Source organism: Festucalex cinctus, chromosome 4 (assembly GCF_051991245.1).
Source record: "Festucalex cinctus isolate MCC-2025b chromosome 4, RoL_Fcin_1.0, whole genome shotgun sequence".
Lineage (NCBI taxonomy): Eukaryota > Metazoa > Chordata > Actinopteri > Syngnathiformes > Syngnathidae > Festucalex > Festucalex cinctus.
Window position 1 is genome coordinate 23,268,069 of NC_135414.1, and position 20,388 is coordinate 23,288,456.

The 20,388-nt window shown below is 41.1% G+C and overlaps 1 protein-coding gene across 5 annotated transcripts in view; it reads left to right on the forward strand.

Annotated features, from left to right (window-relative positions):
* Positions 1-854: 854 nt before the first annotated feature.
* The window catches only part of shf (Src homology 2 domain containing F), an 83,212-nt gene continuing 63,678 nt past the window's right edge, over positions 855-20,388 (forward strand). For 3 of the 5 annotated variants that reach the window (XM_077519772.1, XM_077519771.1, XM_077519773.1), the window contains exon 1: positions 856-1,600. In XM_077519772.1, the coding sequence (XP_077375898.1) occupies positions 1,169-1,600 (432 nt within the window). In that variant the 5' untranslated portion in view covers positions 856-1,168. Of the gene's footprint in view, positions 1,601-20,388 lie in introns of all 5 variants that reach the window. The other 2 variants (XM_077519774.1, XM_077519770.1) reach the window with 2 other exon arrangements.

The following is a 20,388-nucleotide window of genomic DNA, read 5'->3' on the forward strand; positions in this document are numbered from 1 at the left end:
TTAACAGGAGTCACGACTGCAGTGGTTTTATAAAGCAATACTTCTTTTTAATAACACTTTCAGATCACAGTTTAACCTTGGCACAGGAAGAACTCTGGAAACAGCTTCATATGAAATTGATTCAGAGGGTCCCTTTTGTTTACGGTTTTATGTGGTCTCCGGAAAACCCTCCAAACAGAAAGGCCCGCACCAATCAAATGTGTGACAGCAGCACTGTAATAATATACACGGGCGGCTACAGGTGCACTCTGAAAAATGTAGTCAGTGGTGCACCGTAATGGCTGCATCTCAATGTTGCGATTAGAGGATCTGCTAGCATTTTGAGTCCAATCGCTCTTTTATTGCGTTCCCCACTTTCTGCTGCCTGAGCTGTCAGCCATCAAAATGCAAATGCTGTAATCCGGCGTCTCAAAGGAGTCACATCCTCTTTAAGTAGCTACATGTGCAAGGAAGACTGTATGGATGCACTATATAGAAATATATTGGATGCTGCTGTAGGAAATACTTGGTCTGTCGATCTGTCTTACCACCTACCCATTTGTCTACCGTTCCATGACTGACTGACTATCTATCTATCTATCTATCTATCTATCTATCTATCTATCTATCTATCTATCTATCTATCTATCTATCTATCTATCTATCTATCTATCTATCTATCTATCTATCTATCCATCCATCCATCCATCCATCCATCCATCCATCCATCCATCGCTCAAGTCGGCGCTCGCTTGTTTGAGTGGAGTGTCCAGCAGGGGGCAGTGAACGTTGTCAGGTAACGGAGCCCAGGTTGTTACGAGAGGGAAGGAGGGAAGGAAGAAAGTAGGGGGGCGTGTCCTCATAGTCGCTCCCATGTTGCGCAGCGTGGAAATGTGACGTGAGCACACACACACTACACACGTACAATACACTACAGTAGAGAGCGAATGTGAGCGTGGTGTGTTTGTTGTGTGAGTGCGTGTGACACACTTCCAAGGACGGAAAAGTGCCTCCGGCGAAGCCCCCACCGCCCTCCGGCCGGCTGTGGCTCCCGGCTGACCCACGGACTTCATTCACACTGCCAGGTTCGGACTCCTGGAACTTAAAAAAAAAAGAAAAAAAAAGAAAAAGCCCCCACAACAACAACGAAATACCGTCATTTTTGGGTCGTAAGCGATGCTCTGGCAGCATGGCCAAGTGGTTCAAGGAGCACCTCGGATTCAAAACTACCAAAGCACCCCCTCCGGCGCCCCCGAAGCCGGACTACCGACACTGCCTCACCGGTGTGCCCAGCGCGCCTGGCTTCCAAGCGGGGACCACTTTCACGCTGAGTCCCGCTCAGCCGGACATCCTCGCCGCGTACAAACTCCAGAAAGACCTGGACTTCGAGGACCCGTACACTCCCGGTGGAAATATCTCGATCCCAGTGGGCTCGCCGGACATCAAGTTCGCGTCACCCAAGCACAGACTCATCAAGGTGGAGACGGTGGAGAAGACCAACCCGGCGCCGGGTTCTGGTGGTGGAGCAGGAGGCGGTGCTGTGGTGGTCACTCAAGCCGTCGCTGTGGGCAGCGTGAAATCTCCCACGTCGCCCCCCACGGAACAGGACAACAAGGAGAAGGTGTGCAACTTTTTTTTTGGTCTGTTTAAATGAAGCCGATCTATTTAACATGGTCTAATATGTACACATACACGAGTTGGTTTAATTGTGTTGCGTCCAGGGTGCTTTAAAACGCCGCTTTCATTGTGCGGTTAAATAAATGGGAATTTTGTCAACTTTGCGGGGTTGACCCACTTGTGACAACCGGTGGAACTTGTCATACGATGCGAGCGGCAGCCCACTTCCGACTAGTGACTAACCTGCTGCGAGAACGCGGTCCACTCATGGCCCACGAGACCTGTAATAATGTAAAGCAAACTTGTATAATAGGCTGACTTTCACTTTGTGCTGCTGCTACTTTTACGGTGGCGCGTTCAAGTCATTTTTTTTCAGCACAAGGTCGAACCTTTACATTATTGACATTAACCCATTATGTTAGTATAATATTCATAATATACTGTAAAATGTTTTTTTTTATTTTTTAGAAGAGGGGCAAAATCAATCATATGGCTATGATTTTATTTTATTTTTTTCAAAATCCGTCCATATATTGGGCTCGTGGGTAAACGGTACCGATCCCAGCTGACTTTAGGTGAGAAGTATACAGTGTAAACCCTGGACTTGTCATCAGTCAATGCAGGGATAATGTAGACAAACGAATTCACACTCACATTTCCACCTAAGAACACTAGAGTCTTCAAATAATCTAGCATGCATATTTGCAGAAAAACCCACAAAAAATATATACACTTAGTCAATATGGAACACAGAAGCATTAATGTAGCCATATGATGTTATGGCATTGCCAGTAGATCAGAATTTACCTCAGAACGTTGCGTCTTCTTTCCATACAATTTAGCATGGCCCTCAAAGGACTTCATAAAAATGCAAAAGTTGGGCTAATGACATCTGATTTGATCTTTTTTTATTTTTTTTTTATTTTTTATTATCCGTTGTGTAATCCTACCTGTTGGTTGTAAATGCGCTTTTAAAATTACATCCATCCATTTTCTACGGCTTCTCATTCTAAATATTACAGGTGAGCTAGAGCGCATCCCGGCAGACATTGGGCGAGAGGCAGGGTACACCCTGACATGGTTGCCAATCAGTAAATAGACACATATAGACAACAATTTACAGCCTCATTTACATTTGGAATCTTCATTATGCGTGTTTTCAGAATGTGAGAAGGAGCCGAACTGTGAGCCAAATGACATTTCACGCTAATTTTAGTTTATTGCTCAGAAGACATCACTTGGGTACGTGTTTTTCCAACACTACACTGCAGGGAGCTGTTGTGTCAGCACAAAGTGAACGTGGAGACAGACGGGCAGGCAGAATGCTTCTTGGAGCACTTTGTCATGTCCTGGCCTCTCAGGAATTCTCTCTCACACACGCATACATATACAGACACTCGGGAGTAACCTGAGAAGTCCGGTGCCGGCGAGGTTAAGGACGCGCTTGTGTGATGACGAGTGGTATCCGGCTGCGTGGAATGCTGCGGCCCATGTTCACAGACAACATACAACAACTGTGTGCACTGTAAACACATGACAAGCCTTGCATAAAATGTTTATTGTACTGAGAAGCCTGGACTGAAACATGTACCACTTTCATTAACATGCCACTGTTACATCACAGTAACATCCATTTCCTGTGGTATATTCAGAGTTCAGTGAATGTTGTACTGTGGAGGTGACTTAGAGGCAACAACTAGATTGTAACTTTTTGCATGTAGCTTGTTAACGCTGCTCTTCATGTCGTGCGGCATCTGTGCCTTGTTTTCCCTCCTCCCTCCCACCTTGCTCTGGCACTCTGAAAACAACTGTTATTGCCATCCAAAGTATATTTCCCATATGCCTGAAGATCAGCAAGCATGACAAAGTCATAAAACGCACCTTCCTCTGCAGCTCGGTTTTATCAGTCCTACTCTTCTGTGTTAAACATGTGAAACAAACAGGACCTCCTCTCCCCAAAAATATCATTTCGCTTCAACCAGTGCAGCTGTTCAAGCTGATTAAACAGATTACACATCGGTAGTACACTCTCACACACATTGGCTTTAACAGACTTCACTTTGTGGAGTGTGCTGTGCATGCTGAGCAGTACGCGCAATGTGAAATGAGTGCTGACAGCCTGGCACTCTTGAGCAGCACACAGAGTGATTGGCTTTAAAGGTTTCTCGTCAGGTGTTGAGGGTTTGACACAAGTGTTGTATAGATTGTGAAGTGCAATGCTTACTTGGACTGTCTGATTCTGTGTTTAGGAACAAGCGGACGCTGGTATTAAGAATATGAAAAGAATGGGGGGAGAAAAATTGCACCACCAGGTAGTGAGAGGGCACAATGCGCGTTAATGTTGATCTTAATGTTCACTTTGAGTTTAGATGTGATTTTTGGTGGGGGTGTGGTACCCACAGTGGATAAGAAGGGGAGAAGTGAAAATACTTTGTAATGTGAATAAATGTTAACACGGTAGCAATTGGGATGCGTGCATTTACAGACCTGGGAAGAGAAAGTGGCTTGATCAGGATTTAACATTTTGCCCTGACATCAGTGACTAGTTTGTGAAACTTGATCAAATGCTAACATGTTACAACTTTGTATGCCTGCTAGAGCTGCACAATATATCGAAAAAATATCGATATCGCGATATTGGGCCTTGCAATATGCATATCACAAAGGCACGCAATAAGTTTTCTATGGAATTGTATGCTTTTTATATGAATTTGACCAGTCAGATGCTAACTAAAATGTGCATCGTCATTCAATAGTTGAAAATGATCAAGACATAATTACAATTAATTAACTAAGATTACATCAAGGTTGCTTATTTTGCCCCATGAAAAATGTTTTTCTTTCGTTAGGTAATAAAAATGTAATTTCTTTAGGTACATGTTAAATATCGCAATAATATCGATATCGCTATGTTCAGCAAGTATATCGCATATCGCATGTTTTTCCAATATCGTGCAGCCCTAAATTGCCTGCCATATAACAAGTTTTTGATCTGTCGTTATTTTCTCGGTAATGGAAAATTAGTAAGGGTGTCACGATTTCGATTTTTTATCGAAATCGATCGAAATTACGTCACGATTTCGAGCATCGAAATAGAAGAGAGGACACACGATTCGATGCCCCCCCCCGCGCCCGCCGCCACCGCCGCCACCGCCACCTCCCAGGAAAGCAAATGAGACGCAGCCATTCAGCTACTAGCTAACGGCACTTGTTAGCTGACTTCTCCTGCAGTCATGATGGCAAGCGCGGACAGACACAGCAATGGTGCTTCAAGCCGCTCCCGCTTCTCTCGTCACCAGTTTGGAAACATTTTGCGTTCCCGGTGAGTTATGTCGACAACGTTCACGTTGTCGATAAAAAGACCACAGTTGCAAGATATGCTATGTGCGCGTACTGTACTCGGCCACGGTGTTACGCCCGGCTCGTCAAGGGGAAGGGAAGTAACACAATAACAGAAAATATAGAGTAGATAAACACGGGTCGACTTTAACATCTGAGTAGTTTTAATTGAAATTTCAGGCAGGGGTTTGACAAGGGAGTGAAAGTGGAAGGTGAACAAATAATAACCGCATTTGACAGAACTGACAGAACGGAGGAGAAACAATAACTAATAGGGGTATAATACACGGATACACAATAGCGTCGCGCTGGCACAGTCGTCCAATCGGAGTGTCGCGCTGGCACAGTCGTCCAATCGGAGTGTCGCGCTGGCACAGTCGTCCAATCGGAGTGTCGCGCTGGCACAGTCCTCCAATCAGAGTGTCGCGCTGGCGCATTCAAACTGAATGGCCCGAGCCGCCAGCCGTAACAACGGGAAACACGACAAACATGACGGGACATTTACGCAGGCATCACAAAGATTTAGATTTATCAAATTCAACTAGAAGTGGGAAAACAACGGTCCAACCAACTATTTCATCCTCATTTACAGTGAAACTTCCACACACTTCAGCTCGCGCGAAACGCCAGATCCATAGGTCTATTTATAGCAGCAGACCTGCAGCCTTGGAAAACGCTGGATTCAAACATTTAATTAGTGTACTTGAACCACGCTACAGTATGCCCAGCAACTGTAAATGTTGGGATATAGTTTGTTCAGGCTGTATTTGTTCCATGACTTTGGATACAATATATTTTTTGTTGTTGTTGCACATTGCACATTATTTTAAGAGGAACGCACAGCACACTGTTGTAACCAAAAACAGTCAATAGATGGCAGGCACCCACTGTGACTTTTTGTTTTTGTTTTTTTATTTTTTATTTTACACTTCAGTAAGAACAAGACGGTTAACTTTATATTGTAAATAAATTCTTTGAATTTGATCATTCCTGCCTAATGTCAATTATCATATATTACATAAATTTACACAAAAATAATATGGAAATTGCATCACCTATATGTAGCCGATCTTTTGAAATAAGATTTACTGTACAATGAATAGAACCAATGATCATAGACTAGCCTTAGCCTACAGAAGCATATGCCTCTGTGTTATAAAGTGGGGGAGCGGAGAAAAAAAAAAAAAAAAAAAAATCGAAAAAAAAATCGAATCGTGACCCCAAAATCGAAATTTAAATCGAATCGTGGAGTTGGCGAATCGTGACACCCCTAAAAATTAGCAAATGCAAGTTGCAATGCTACAAGATGGCCACCTGAGTGGAGGAAGCGTTAAGGCCCATTGATTTTTTTTTAGCTACCATTTTTAATGAGAATGGATAAAATGCTAACATTCACAGTTGGTATGCTAACATAAAGCTGATTGCCCTCCATTCTGATATTGTTAAATGAGAATTGATAAAATATTTTCCCTGTATTCAGGTACTTTGTAATGTGAGTTGATGAAATGCTAACATGCTAACAGTTGCGATGCTAACATAATCACAAAATAGGAACCTACCTGAGTGTAAAAAAAAATTAGTGCTGAAGACCTGACAAAAGTGTACTTATTTCACATAAATGTTTTGTATCCTTTGTCTAATGAGAAGCAGTACAAACAACACAGACTAAAACTAATGAAGGCAGAAAAAAATTGCACAAAGTGACTCAACTTCTCCCTGCTTGGCTGCATCGATGTTTTAATTACTTGACTGATGAACGCTAATTATATCAGCACTTGGCTGATTAGCAGAATGCCAATAGAAGAATGAAGGGTTATTTGCCGGGTTTGTTTTTACTTATTAGAGAAGGAAGGGAAAACTAAATTGCTCACTTTAGTGTGACTTTAATGTTGAGAAATGCAGTGGAAGTCCAGAGCCTTGAAACTACGTCATAAAATTTTGAATTTGATCCAAACACTCTGGGGAAAAAAAAATAACTTTGGATTCTAATCCGATCCTCTTTCCTCATTGAAATAGTTTAACGTGTCAAAGGATTTTGGATAAATTATTTTTTTTCTTTGGCGTTTTTCCATTAAAAAAAATTAAAATAAATAAATAAATAAATACATAAAAATACTTTGGGGCAGCTCATATTTCAAAAGAAGGGCCATGGTGGCAAGCTTGTTTCTGCACTTGTTTGGGACCACTAACATGGGGACCCTAAAACAAGAACACTGAAATGGGGACACCAAATGGGTACTTAAAACTGAGACTCCAAGATGAATACCATAAAACAGCAACATTGAAGCAAGGACTCAAGAGCCAACAACAAATGAAGATCCTCAAATGGGGACCCTAAACAACCTTTCACTGTAGTTAGTCACGCTTTTACAACAGTTTATGTCCTGATATTAACAGCTTGTTTTCAATACTAAAATTCTGACAGTTTTGGTTGTATAATGAAGCCCCTAAAATTGAGTACTTAAGACAGGGACAATAAAACAGGCACCCTGAAATGTGTACCCGAAGACAATGACCTTAAAACATGGGCGCTAAATTGCAATAGCCATTTCTATCACACTTACATGATTTATTTCATCACATAATTTGTGCCAGTCTACTTGGTTTTAGACTAAATTCAGAATATTATCATTGATCATCGCATGTATTCCATCATTCCACCTACCTTGTTGTGCTGTTTCAAGGCTGTGATGTTGTGTTGTTTTTAATGACGCCAAGCCCTTCATGCTAGACAACGTCGAGAGAGGTGATCAATTCTCATTCCGCCTCAGAACTCATTATAGGCCTCATCGGATAGCTCATTGCTGCCCTCAACTTTTAGTCAAGGGCACTGGGAAAGTGACAACGAGCTGCACTCGGCAAAAAAAAAGGTGTAAACAAAAGGCGGTGGCGCGGAGCTGACGGGATAATGCGGCATCCTTGTGGCCCGACGTCATTAGTGCGTGTTTGCGCACAGGGGAATAGGCTGCTCCAGTCTTGTACAGCCAGCTTGTATAGAAACATCTATACATAGAAACACATTTCCACTGAGCTCATTCTGGTACTTCTCCTCAGTGAACCTTTTGTACGAGAAGAAATCCTAGCTCAGCATTCCAAAAAACCCTTTATTACTGCTTGTAAAAGCTGGCATTTTTCCATCTTTTACCCCCCACTGTTGCTGTTCTGTAGAAAACAGCACTGACAATCAATGAGTGGAGCAAAGCCGAACCAGTGATCTTCCATCTTCTGAGGTAACAGAGGTCTAAAATGGGGACCCTAAATAAAGGAAAGCCTGGACCCTATAACCATAGAACCAGGCAGAAATATAATTTGTTGCAACATAGCAGTCTCTTCAGGCTGCTCAGTACAATATGGCTTTTTTCAAGGGTCTTTCAGGTTCACAATGATGCGTTTCAATTTTCAAAAGCAGGTGCTACCAGGTGTTTCTTGCATACAGCATTGTAGCATTTGAGGTTCAAGGTTAGTATAGTTGAGGAAAAGTTATAAAATAACTAAACTAAAATAAAAAAATAAAAAAATCATGAACAAAATAGAATAATAACAAAAATGCTTTTAAGAAAACAAATACAAACTGAAATTGCGTCTTACGTTTGTAAAGCTAACTACAGTGAAAATTACCATTTTTTTCTTTTCCAATTAATAAACATTAATTTTTTTTTAGGTTATTTTACATTTTAAATAGGTTTGAATGGTGCTACTTTCATTATAAATGTAAAGTCATTTATTATGGTATTGCTTTACATGTTTGTAGAAGAAGGAAGGTCAAACAGTCCATCGAGAATTGCAGTTTACTTAATACTTAAAGGAACACTTTACTTATTGATCCATTTTTAGCAGCAAAAAGTTGCTACTTTTTCAATAATTAATTTGGTGACGTGATTATTTTTTTATGTACATTTAATAACTTTTAAACCGATGTTAAAATGAATCGAACGCCGGCATGTTTGTTACACGTGACTAAATAACCCGGATGTTTACGTCACTAGTGTGTAAACGCTACACTATGGAAGCACTATGCAACGCAGCCGTGCATCTAGCGTCAAACCCGGAAGGATTAAACCTTATCGCTTCGATCCAACACGACAAAATAACCCTACCGAAGGAAAGTCTGCCTTGGATGTGAAAGTTGTGGCGCCAGATGGTCTTTTCGGGCACAAAATAAACTTTAACGAACGAGTGAATCAGGCGGGGGGGTGGTGCGGGAGCTGCACAGGAATGGACAATCCGCTAATGAATGTGTGCTGTCTGGAAATGAAAGAACTCGAGGATCGGTTCCTTGCGGACAATCTCAACTGCCAATATCCAACAGGTAACGTGACACACAGCACGAGCAATGCAAAACGTGTGGAACTGACGAACTATTTCAGGAAAAAGAAAAAATAGTAAAATTAAATGTATCATCGTTACAGCGCCCAACCTCCCCTAGCTGTTTTTTTTCTTTTCTTTTTTTGCGTAGCGTCCCGATGATGTAAACGAAAGGTTGCAAGAAGGTTGTGTATTAACCGTGTTTATTTATAGACAGAATGAAGTAAGGAAATGCGAGACGCCGTTACCTAGGCTGGTTATCAATGGTTTGGATCCGAACGAAATTAATAGATTATGCAAATGAAAGTGGAAGGCACCACAGGAAGAACAGCGGGACAGAACACAAATGTAGTACGTCGCACATGACACATGATAATGACACTAATCCACATTCTATAAATTTTTTGGTAAAATAAGATTATGAACATGGTCAGTTTGTTTAGTATAAACAACTTACGAGCTAATAAAACATAACGTCCTCGTCCCCGTACTTGACGATGTTCACACTCAAATGAATTATGAAATAAAACAGTCCGTGCAGTATAATAACCAATGCCCCCCCACCCCCGAAACATGCCTACCTTTCGCTTTAAATTTGCTTCGCTTCTCCGAGATCTTTCAGTGGCCGTAGGTAGGGACTCGATTTGTGCCGGCTGTTGGTGACAGTGAAGGCTCCGTGTTGCTAGCAGTTGCGGAAATAGCCGCCAGAGATCCTCCATCGGCTGGATTATTTCCCACGTCTGGTTCTTTAAAGATACTCGGTACTGCGTTGGGCTTTAGTATTAGGCGTGTGGCGTACCCCATCTCAAATTGTAACATATTTTCTTAGTCCTCATGCCTGAAATGTTCGCTGCGCGCACGCCTGCTTGTCCTTCGGGAGGTTGACAGCACTTAGCAAACAAACCATTGTCTACTCAAGTCGTTTTTTTTTTTTTTGTTTTTTTTGTTTTTTTTAAGGGGGGTCTCGCGGGTTTTTCCTTGCCGACGCCTTGCAAAATTTTGCAATACACAAAGGCATAAGTGACAGTTTGTGTCCTCCTTGTTGTTATGTCTGCGTGAACTACTGTTCGCCAAGCGAGTATACACACTTGCTACTAGGGGTGTTAAAAAAAAAATCGATTCGGCGATATATCGCGATACTACATCGCGCGATTCTCGAATCGATTCAAAAAGGGCAGAATCGATTTTTTTTTTTTTTTTTTTTTTTTTTGCATGGAAGAATGTTATATGAACGGAACATTAAGCCTTAATATTTTATTTTAATGCTGTTCAAACATGAAACAGATTACAACCTCTATAAGACTGAAATTTCAGATAAATAAATAATACATTTTCATATAAATCTTACACTCTACAAGCTTACTGATTAGTATTTTCTAAATTTGAATGAAAAAAAATCGCAACAATCGACTTATAAATTCGTATCGGGATTAATCGGTATCGAATCGAATCGTGACCTGTGAATCGTGATACGAATCGAATCGTCAGGTACTAGGCAATTCACACCCCTACTTGCTACGTCACCACTCGGGGGCGTTCCAACACGGAAGTACTTCTATGTTGAAGAAAAGTTAAATAAATCAATATAAGGGTGTATTCTTCAGCTCTTATGCATTTTTCGTAGCTAAACTAACTATTTACTGCCGATCAAGCCATACATGTAAAATTAAAGGAGCCTTCCTTTAATTTTGCCTTTTGCTCTTTTTGTAGTAGTGGCAGTTTTCAGATTGAAGCCGGAATGTGTTCACCTGGCCTCTCACCTCAGCACTTCAAAATCAGCGTCTTCTCTCGTACTCATCTCAGCCTCATGATAGCCTGAGAAATGCCAGCCACGCTCTCATCAATATGGCCCGCCCGTGAGAGTGATTTTTTATTTATTTTTTTCTTCCGAGAGCTTCAAAATGGATGAAAACATCAGAGGCCATCATGTTTTGTAACAGTGTCCATTTGAAAGTGCTTGGCGTGGCCACACTGATGTCATAGTGTGATACATTCTCCTCATTTGGCTGTAAAAACCTCCTTTTAGAGGTTGATGATGATTTCATACCAAAGATTTGCGGCAGTATTCACATCATAATTTTACAATAAGTCATTTTAACATGTTCAGCCTTCATTAAACTAACGTATGGCAAATATTTTGAATATGATATGATTGTTAGTGACAGTTATCAGAAACTAGCACCTATTTTATACATCCAACAAAGATCAATCAGATCGTCACCCCAGCCTAAGTGCCAAGTCTTGGGCAGAGAAACTCCGTGTGGAACTGGTACCAAGTAAATTAGCTAGATTGTGATGTTACATTCCTGCAAAATGTACAATGCCTTAATTATGGACATGTTTTCGTAATAAGGTATCTCATGAAATATTTACTTGGTTGTTTAATTTTGTGTACAATGCATCTCCTTCAAATCAAGACTGTGGTTGGAACATGTTTTTTTCCAGTGTCACAGAATACCACAGACTTCCCAAGCTATTTAAAGTGTTTCAGGAATTTTTCCTAGTGTCACCTTGGCTTACTCATGTCAACAAGTTACTCACCAGCTCAAAAAATACACAATGATCGTCATGCCAAACATTCTCAGAAAGCCAGTCTTTGAGTTGGAAATTTTGGAAAAAGAAGTACGTCGCTTTGTTGTCTTGGATTTATGTTTACGCCCCATTCGCCTCTGCTTCTTGGCGTGATGTCATCCCGTCGAAAAAACACTGGAAAGCCTCCGATATAATTTAGCAATCCACAAAGCTCGTTGCATAAACATCGCTATGCCGTAATCCAGCATTATTGAATATAATAACTAGTCATGGTTTTGGGGTTTTATAAACAGCGGGCTCAAAAGTCATAGGATGGCCTTTTATAACCACCCTTTTCCACAATCAAGCTTACCCGCTGTCTTTTCCAATTGTGTTGTCCCAACAAGCTCAGTGAAACAACTACACCATGTCACAATTGGCCTCAGATGGGCACTCTCGACACATGTCATCCATTTTGTTTAATGACAGCACGTGTTGCCTGGGGGAGTCCTGATGGTTAGGTAAATTCTCACAACCCACTGATTAAATGGATGCAAGAAATCGGCATGAGGCTCTTCTTTCCACGAGCCAAATCTATGCAAACATATGCTTTACCCGAGCGGTATTTTTCCACATCATAGCGCTGCTTCTTCATTCCCTTGCTGTTATTTCTTTGTGATGGTCGGTAGGAGGTCGCCAGACGTCCCGCCGGCTTGTTATTTCCGAATTGGAGTTTCTGCTTTACGGGATGGAACATTTTTCTTTACCCACGCTGTAAATCTAACATGAAGCTAGGAGAGGAGGGACTAGATATGGATATTTTGATGTGTTATGTCCTAATCTTGATATACACCCCGTAGAAAAAGCGAGGCATAATCGTCTTTCGGGTGAAATTTCAGGTTAAACTAAAATAAACTTTAACCTTTCGAGCTGAACTTAATTTGACCTTCTTTAAACTTTAAACAACCAGCTTGACCAAGTAAATCTTTTTTGAGCGGCCTATTTCCAAAAATGTTTTTCCTCATTCCTGGTTTAAAAAACAAAACTGTAATTGGACCTAATGATTTTTTTCATGTGACCTAAGTTTTTTGGAACAAAAAGACAAACGTGTGTATGTTGTAGATCCAATATGTCTGTATATATTATGAATTGCAGGAATTCCAACCTGGTGTAAATGATTTTCCACCTAAAAAAAAATAATCAAATGCCTTCACAAATTCATGTCAATGTGCAGTTTGAGAAAGTCATCCACTGTCTGCAATTGTTTGCCATAGCTCACTCACTCCAGGATTTAGGAAGTGCTCCCTTCCTGACAGGAAGTGTTTACGGCTTGGCGACATTCCCTTTTTAACTCGACAAGTCTGTGCTCGCCCCTGCTAAAATATATAACCAAGGGTTAAATGTTCACAGCTGTTCCGACTGGAGCAAAACCCCGGATGTTGAATAGAGTGACAAATAGCGATTGCCCCGTGGCGGTTGCACGCACCACTGATGACGCCGGCTTGTGGGAACAAATTAGCAATTGTCGCTTAGATAGATAGAGCTGAGCTACATCGGAGCGATTTGAGACTACACCCTGTCTGAGCATCGTCCATTAATGTCTGCTCAAGAGGCTGTCTGAGGCCATGTTTCATCATCAATGTCCTCAAAAAAAAAAAAAAAAAAAAGCTTTGTTTACCTTGTAGTTCTGTGATAATGTTCTTGTTGATGATGTTGTATTGTAGTGCCCTATTTTCAGCCCAATATGACCCAAAACTTCTCAGTATGCGTCAGCATCCTGGCATGTTAGCTCTCTCCCCTCTTTAAGCCTACTCATGCATTGTCAAAGAAGAAAAAATGCAAATTAGCATTTCCCTTGTAATTACAGCGCATGTGGGATTAACATAGTTTATAACTTTTCAACATTCCGCTGCTGCACCAGCACTATTGTACTGCGGCAATCCCGCCAATAAACCTATCACAGGGGGTCCAGGGAGGTGGCAAAGGAAGGAAATTGGGTGCCGTCGAGCGTGTCGCCAAGTACTTCATCTTGAATATCTATCGTATATTAAAGGAACTTTTTATAAGGCGCAACCCAGATCCTCGGCTCTCTTCTCGTGTGGGCTGAAGCCCTAAAACTGGGTCTAATGTTTTAAAATCCTAAAAATTCATGCTCCAAACTCTGGAGATGGTAGTGATGTGTGTGGGGGTGTGCGTGTGTGTGGGTGTGAAACTTTAATCAACTGTCTAACAATGTAAAAGAAGAGGTTCAGCTGCCATCAGATGAAGTCTTTAGAAAAATGGTCGATCATATTCCTGCGGCGTTCTGTGATTGATTGCTAGTTGCCTATCGCTTCACCTCTCTATGTAGTACACTGGTTGACTAACCACAATCCAAATTTAATTGTCTGACTTGAAGTCAAACTAATGTTTGAGAGTCATGAATTGACTGCACATCAAATGTTTGTCTTGGTTGATTCGTTTGGCATTTGGCAAGCAAATCAAGATGAGGGCATTCTCTTGTGCTTAAGAATGCGACCAACAACATTTCTTGCCGTCACTGTGGTGGGACCAGAAGCTGCCAACGGCTACTCATTTTCCACGTACACACAGCACGACGGATGTCTTAAAACAGTACATAACAGTGGGAATATAGGTTTGTGGATGAGGAGAAATGTTGATTAGCGGGAACAATATCAATGGGGGAAGAAAAAAAAAAAGAATGTTGTTGTCAAACTTGACATGTATTGTATTCTATGTAGAATTGTAGATGTCACAGGCAGTCTACAACCATGGATGAGAATTATGGTTAGGCGTTAGATCAATAGGGGGTTTGACAATTTGACCAAAACACTAAGAAAGAATGTACCATGTATTTTTTTTTTCAAACACTTTCCAATAGATGAGATGCAGCTGCAGTTTGCATCTGCGTAGAGGATGACCTAGCTGCACTCTAAATGTCATACAAACCATTCAATTACAGCTTGTGCCGCATGGATATTTGGGCAGTTTGTTACCACTGGAGTCTGGTCAATGATATCACAACTCTGGAAGCTTTCCTATGCAAACTACGCTCTACTATAAACATGGCTGCGGTATTAAGGCTGCCCCACATAGGCAGGAATGCAAAGATCTGAAGCACGGACGTTGAATGTGTTCCTAATCTCAAAGTGGGAGTGGGGTTGGTAATAAATTTGCTGTAAGTGTTGCGGCACAGATGTCTCTCAGGGAGATGAAACTAATGACTGCGCATGTTCAACATGGAACCCTTTCAACATCTACCAAAAATGTACTCCTTGGGCCGAATTGCAACTAAAATAGAAGAGACTTTTTATGAATAAATTAGCGGTGCACGTGCGTAAGAGCAGCAAGCCTGTGACCTTGCTTTTATCATTGCCCCCCACCTCTTAAATCACTGTTTGTTTTGCTTGACAGTCTCATCCACGTGCCCACAAAGCGCTGCGCTGAGATGATTCCTCAATTAGATTAAAGCAAAGCAAATGAATTCACCTGCAAAAAAAACAACCCACAGTTGCCCTCAAGTGAAGTGCTCGCACAGCTTGATTGAGAAAAATGTCTTCATAGCAAATACAATAATATGATTATCTTCTCGAGTCTTTGAGTAGGCCTTTAGAGGAAGGACGTAATTTTCCCAGCTAGAATGTTAGAGCAGCAGTTGTGATGCTTTTGGAAACGTATTCCATAAAGTTCCATTAAAGTCGGCTTTGTGTCGGTGGTAAAACGCAGTCCTGTGCGCCATCTGCCCAATCTGTCTGGGAGATATTTAATGCAGTTCAGTCCTTTGCAAAGGGTGCTGTGATTAATGGTAACTAGACTCGCCGCTGACAAACACAACAGTACTGATAGCGGGTATTGCATTGTGCCAAATGATTTACATGAAATGGCCAAGCACTTTGTGATATGGTCAGTAGTTTGGAGACAGCCATCTTAATAAGGTCATTAATCAATCAGGGCAGTTTTAAGTGTTGTTTTAAAATCACACAATGGGATAGTGGTAAGCACATTTTCCTCACAGTGAGGAAATCAGTGTTTGTGATTGTTTGTCTACATTTTCCCTACGATTGACCGGCGACCACTGTACCTCTTTTGCCCAAAGTCAGTTGGGATAGAATCCAGCTCACACCTGACTCTGAAAACTCGGCGTATAGAAAATGGATGCATTATTGAAAAGTGTGTTTTGAAAAATTGTTGTGACTAGTCAAGAGCTAATTGCCAATTGTTGCTTGTTAGCTACACGTCAAACAGATCTCGGCAAGGCCCAAAATTCGTGTTCCAAACAAGCTTCACTCACACATGCCTGATGACCTTTTCAGACTATTCCATGTTTCCAACTTTGTGGGAAATGTTTGGGAAGGCCCTTTTCTGCTCCAGAATGACTGACCTCACTAAGATTCATCCAGATGAACAGACAACAAGTCCCACAGCCACACTACAAGAATCTTGTAGAAAGTCTCCCCACAAGAGTGGATGGAAGCTGTTATCACTGCAAATTGCAAACAAACTCCAGCTCCCATTCTCTCTTTCTTTAGCTGTATGGCCGACATTTGCCACGTTTCTTTTCCATATCACCGGCTTGGATCACGTGTACTTATCTTGTTGGTTTTCAAAGTGGTACCGCCGGACGACACATTCAGTTTTTGACAGACTCTAGAGGCCAATTTTTCCTGGAAACCTGTGACTAAATGATGATGCTCAGAACTTGAACAATTTGTCAACTGAATATATCTTAATTCAACTTCATAAGGTTACGCACGACTGCTGTTCAAATTTGGATTTGTCTGACTTTAGAGAAGGGGGTTTGTGTGACTTCAGAGTCTTAATTTTCCACGAATTCTTGACCTCATTCAGGGTAACGTAGATGTGTCTTAAACCTATATCCTACTGAGGCGGTGAACATTTGCAAGTGTTTGTGAAGCTAATGAATATTGCTTTCTCGTCAGGGTCCTTCAGCGTTCGTTCAAGGTCGCAACATTTTCTAAACTTTCGCCGGACATTCCCCAAATGTTTTCATGACATTTCTTGTCGCAAGGAAATTTTGAACATGTTTAAAAAAACAAAAAAAAACAAGAAAAAACATTCAAACTATAGGCGAATGTCAAGCGAACGTTGCGACCCTGAACGAACCCTGACGAGAAATCAACATTCACTACCTTGGCAAACACTCGCAAACGTTCGCCCACTCAGTGGGATATGGACATTGTGAATGTCAACAGCTGTAGATTGTCAGAAAAAAAAAAAAGACCAAAAAATGTCTCCCATCTTGTCTCTCCTTTGTCTGAACGCTTCTGATGTTTGCTTCTTTTGCATCCTGACAAACAAAACCACAGTAGTGCCAAAAAAAAAAAAAAAAAACTTTCAAAGGCTATAATGCAATTGAGCTGCTAAGCACTGTGTTGGATCGGGCAATCAGTGGCTGAAATCCCTTGTGGCATGAAACATAAATCACACACACCAGTCTCTCTCTCTCTTCTCTCTCTCTTTCTCTCTCTCTTTCTCTCTCTCTCTCTCTCTCTCTCTTTCCCTCCCTCCCTCCATTGGATAGCCTGATGACTTTTCTGCCATTCCCAGCGGGGCTTCAACCTTGACGAGCTCCACTCAATCCCTGCTGCTGCCTCCGCGGAATAAATGTCACACTCTCGTCAGCACAACTGAGGCCCGTCTTGGAATTTGTCTGGTTAACACGCGGCTCATAATTACTTGAAAATGTCCAGACTGTCGAAAAATAAACCATCAGCAGAGCATTTCTTAATTAGAAGTGCCACATCGCCAAGCCCATGAGCTCAAATGACAACTAATGCAACTATTCCGATTTTTATCTCTCTCCAGCAATATGCTGTGTCTCGCTCCCGTAAGTGCTCAGAAGGACAATTCCCGTCCATGTTTTCTCCCATGTAATGGAAGCATGAGAGTCTCAATCGAATTGTAATCGGAGAAGCACTGTGGTCGTCAAATATTGAGCCAAAGTGGCAGGTGCCAGTTGTATCTTGGTCGCCTCGCTAATGGTCTCCCTCTGTTGCTGTTGATGCAAAGAGGGCTTCATTGGCTGAGCGCTGCAGCACATTTCAACAAGTTTTGCCCTCGCCAGGGAACAGGCGAATATAAGAAATGGGGTTTCAGAATCTGGGTTAGCAACAAAAGTAATAGACAGCAGTACCAAGGGGACGTGGCTTAATCCTTTGCAAATATCTTATATTACAATGTTGCGGTGAATTCCAACCTTGAGACGGTACAACGGCCATTCAAACTGAGTTTTTGAAGAACTTTGGAGAAGGGCTGATATGGATAAAATAGATATTGATATTTATGCCAAATATCAATAGGACTTTGAATTCAGTGAAAACTTACGCACTGTGCCACATAAAATTGTTGTGCTGCCTTGCCTCGGTCGTAATTTTTGCTAATTGAGTACGACCTGTATAACACCTTGCTCTGGTTTAGATCCTCTTTTTTTTTTTTTTTTTTTTAATCCTGAATACATCCAAATGATAGAGGATGACTTATTTCTTGCCACTTTAACCTCTCACGCTTTACAAATTCCCCGCTGTGTATGAAGTACAGTACTTGCTTACTTAAGAGTAGACAGCTTCAGCTGTCATGCCACGGCCAACATGAAATGAGGTTTGTGATTGGCTTGCTTTAGTGGTGCATTTAAGGGAAAGCATAAAAATGTGCTGTGCATGCAGTTTGCAGTTACAGACAGGGAAAATCTATATTGTTGATTTTGAAATTTTAATTTATAATTCAATCCATATGTAGATACCAGTGCAGTAACGATATGTTGTTCAGCCGTACTTTGGAGGTCGATTTTGCTCAAATCTTTTATTTAAACCTGATTTGTATGGCTGTTGATGCTTGAATGATGAAGATTCCATAAATATGCTCATTCTCAGAATTCAAATTTCGCCGTTCAAACTGGTACTTTTGACTTTAGTGTTATTTTTCCTGATACTGTTGGTCTAACCATGAATCGCACAACTCATGCTTGACTGAATGATAAATATTTGATGGTGAAGACCATCGGAGCTTAAGTAGTTTGTCCATTAAATACTCTTAATTGAACTTTGCATTGATGATGGCCACTCCAACTCTGCATTTTTGAATGACTTTAAAGATATTTTTGTTCTGAAAATGTTGGTCGATCCAAAAGTGACAATCATCCCAATCGAGAATTTTGTTTCATTTTCTTTTTTTTTTTTTTTTTTTAATTTTGTCTGTCAACTATTTCACAAAGAGATTTCAGGAAGTGGAACTAATTAAATATTGTCTATAGATTATATTATTTGTAAATTCTCCAATTAAATACTTTTTACAAGGCCAATGTATTACCTGTTTGAGTTTCGACTATCCCCACTGTGCATTGAAGCCCAACAGGCTTTGATTTCATGGTGAGTTTTACCCTTGGCTGTAGTCCCGGCGCACCCTGGCCCTCAACGAGGCAGATGGTGCGTCCCCAGGCGATGCCGGCTCGCCGCTCGCAGCCTCATGCTTTCTCCTGCTGTCAGTTGGTCATTAGTGCCACAGGACCGGACGGACATTTTGGAGCAGTTTGCAAATACGAACCGGCTCATCTACATCGACTAGTTATGAACGAGGCAAATTGATGGGGCCTTTCAGACACTGTTGAGTATAGTGATTGCCGGTTCAGTTATTATGTGGATAAATTATTAACACCACCACGCTGCCTACCAGTCGACAACAAAAGAGTCGGTTCTAAATGCATTGAAACTGGCAACAAAATTGGTCATTAAAAACATAATATGGGTACATTACACTTCATTGAATAGAAAGCCAAATGAAAATAAATTTCTGGAAGTTTCTGGAACTGTATGTATTTTATGTAACTGAATGGGTTGAAACTGATTGACCGTCTGTTTCATTTGCTTTTCTTTGAAACAACTGCTTTAAGTTAACGCTACTGACTTCAAAATAGAAAAAAAGAAACTGCTGAAAATAATTAGACATTTCTTGGTTCAGTCAGTCTCAAGTTTCAAGTAAATTCCATATTTGTAAATAGTGGCCTGGAGGTATTTAATGATTTAAATGAAGATTGCAATCTATTAGGGGGGTGAACTTTAGTTAAAAAATGTTAGCAGCAGCTTTATTACAATTCATATCAAGTGACACTGAAGTTCAAAACTAGGAATGATATGAAGAAGCACTATGAAATGGTAGGAAACGAGGTAGACTGGGTGTAACTAGTCTGTCACTTAACTCCATGGAACATAAACATGGATGCCCACAACATTGGAGAGCGACCACGTTAGCATCCAATGAAAACTGATTGTGGTTAGCGAACATATCCTGACATAATATCCACAGTACGACACCACACTTTATTTAAATTGAAAGACTTCTTGCGTGCTGCTGTTTCTGTTTGCAAGTCAAGTTCAAGAATGCACTAAATGTTTTGTAAATTGGACAACAAGCCTGCCAGCCCATTTCAAGGGATGGCCTCTACTTGTGGAATTACGAGGCGTAATTTTGATGTTTATGTCTACTCGACTGTGCGGTGTCTCCTGCCTCACACACTTGGGAGCTGTGTGTCTCAATTGGGACATTTCTTTTGTTGAGTTTTCATTTCAAAAATGTGTGTTTGATTACCGTAATTGATGACTCTAAATTGTCTCTTGGTGTGAA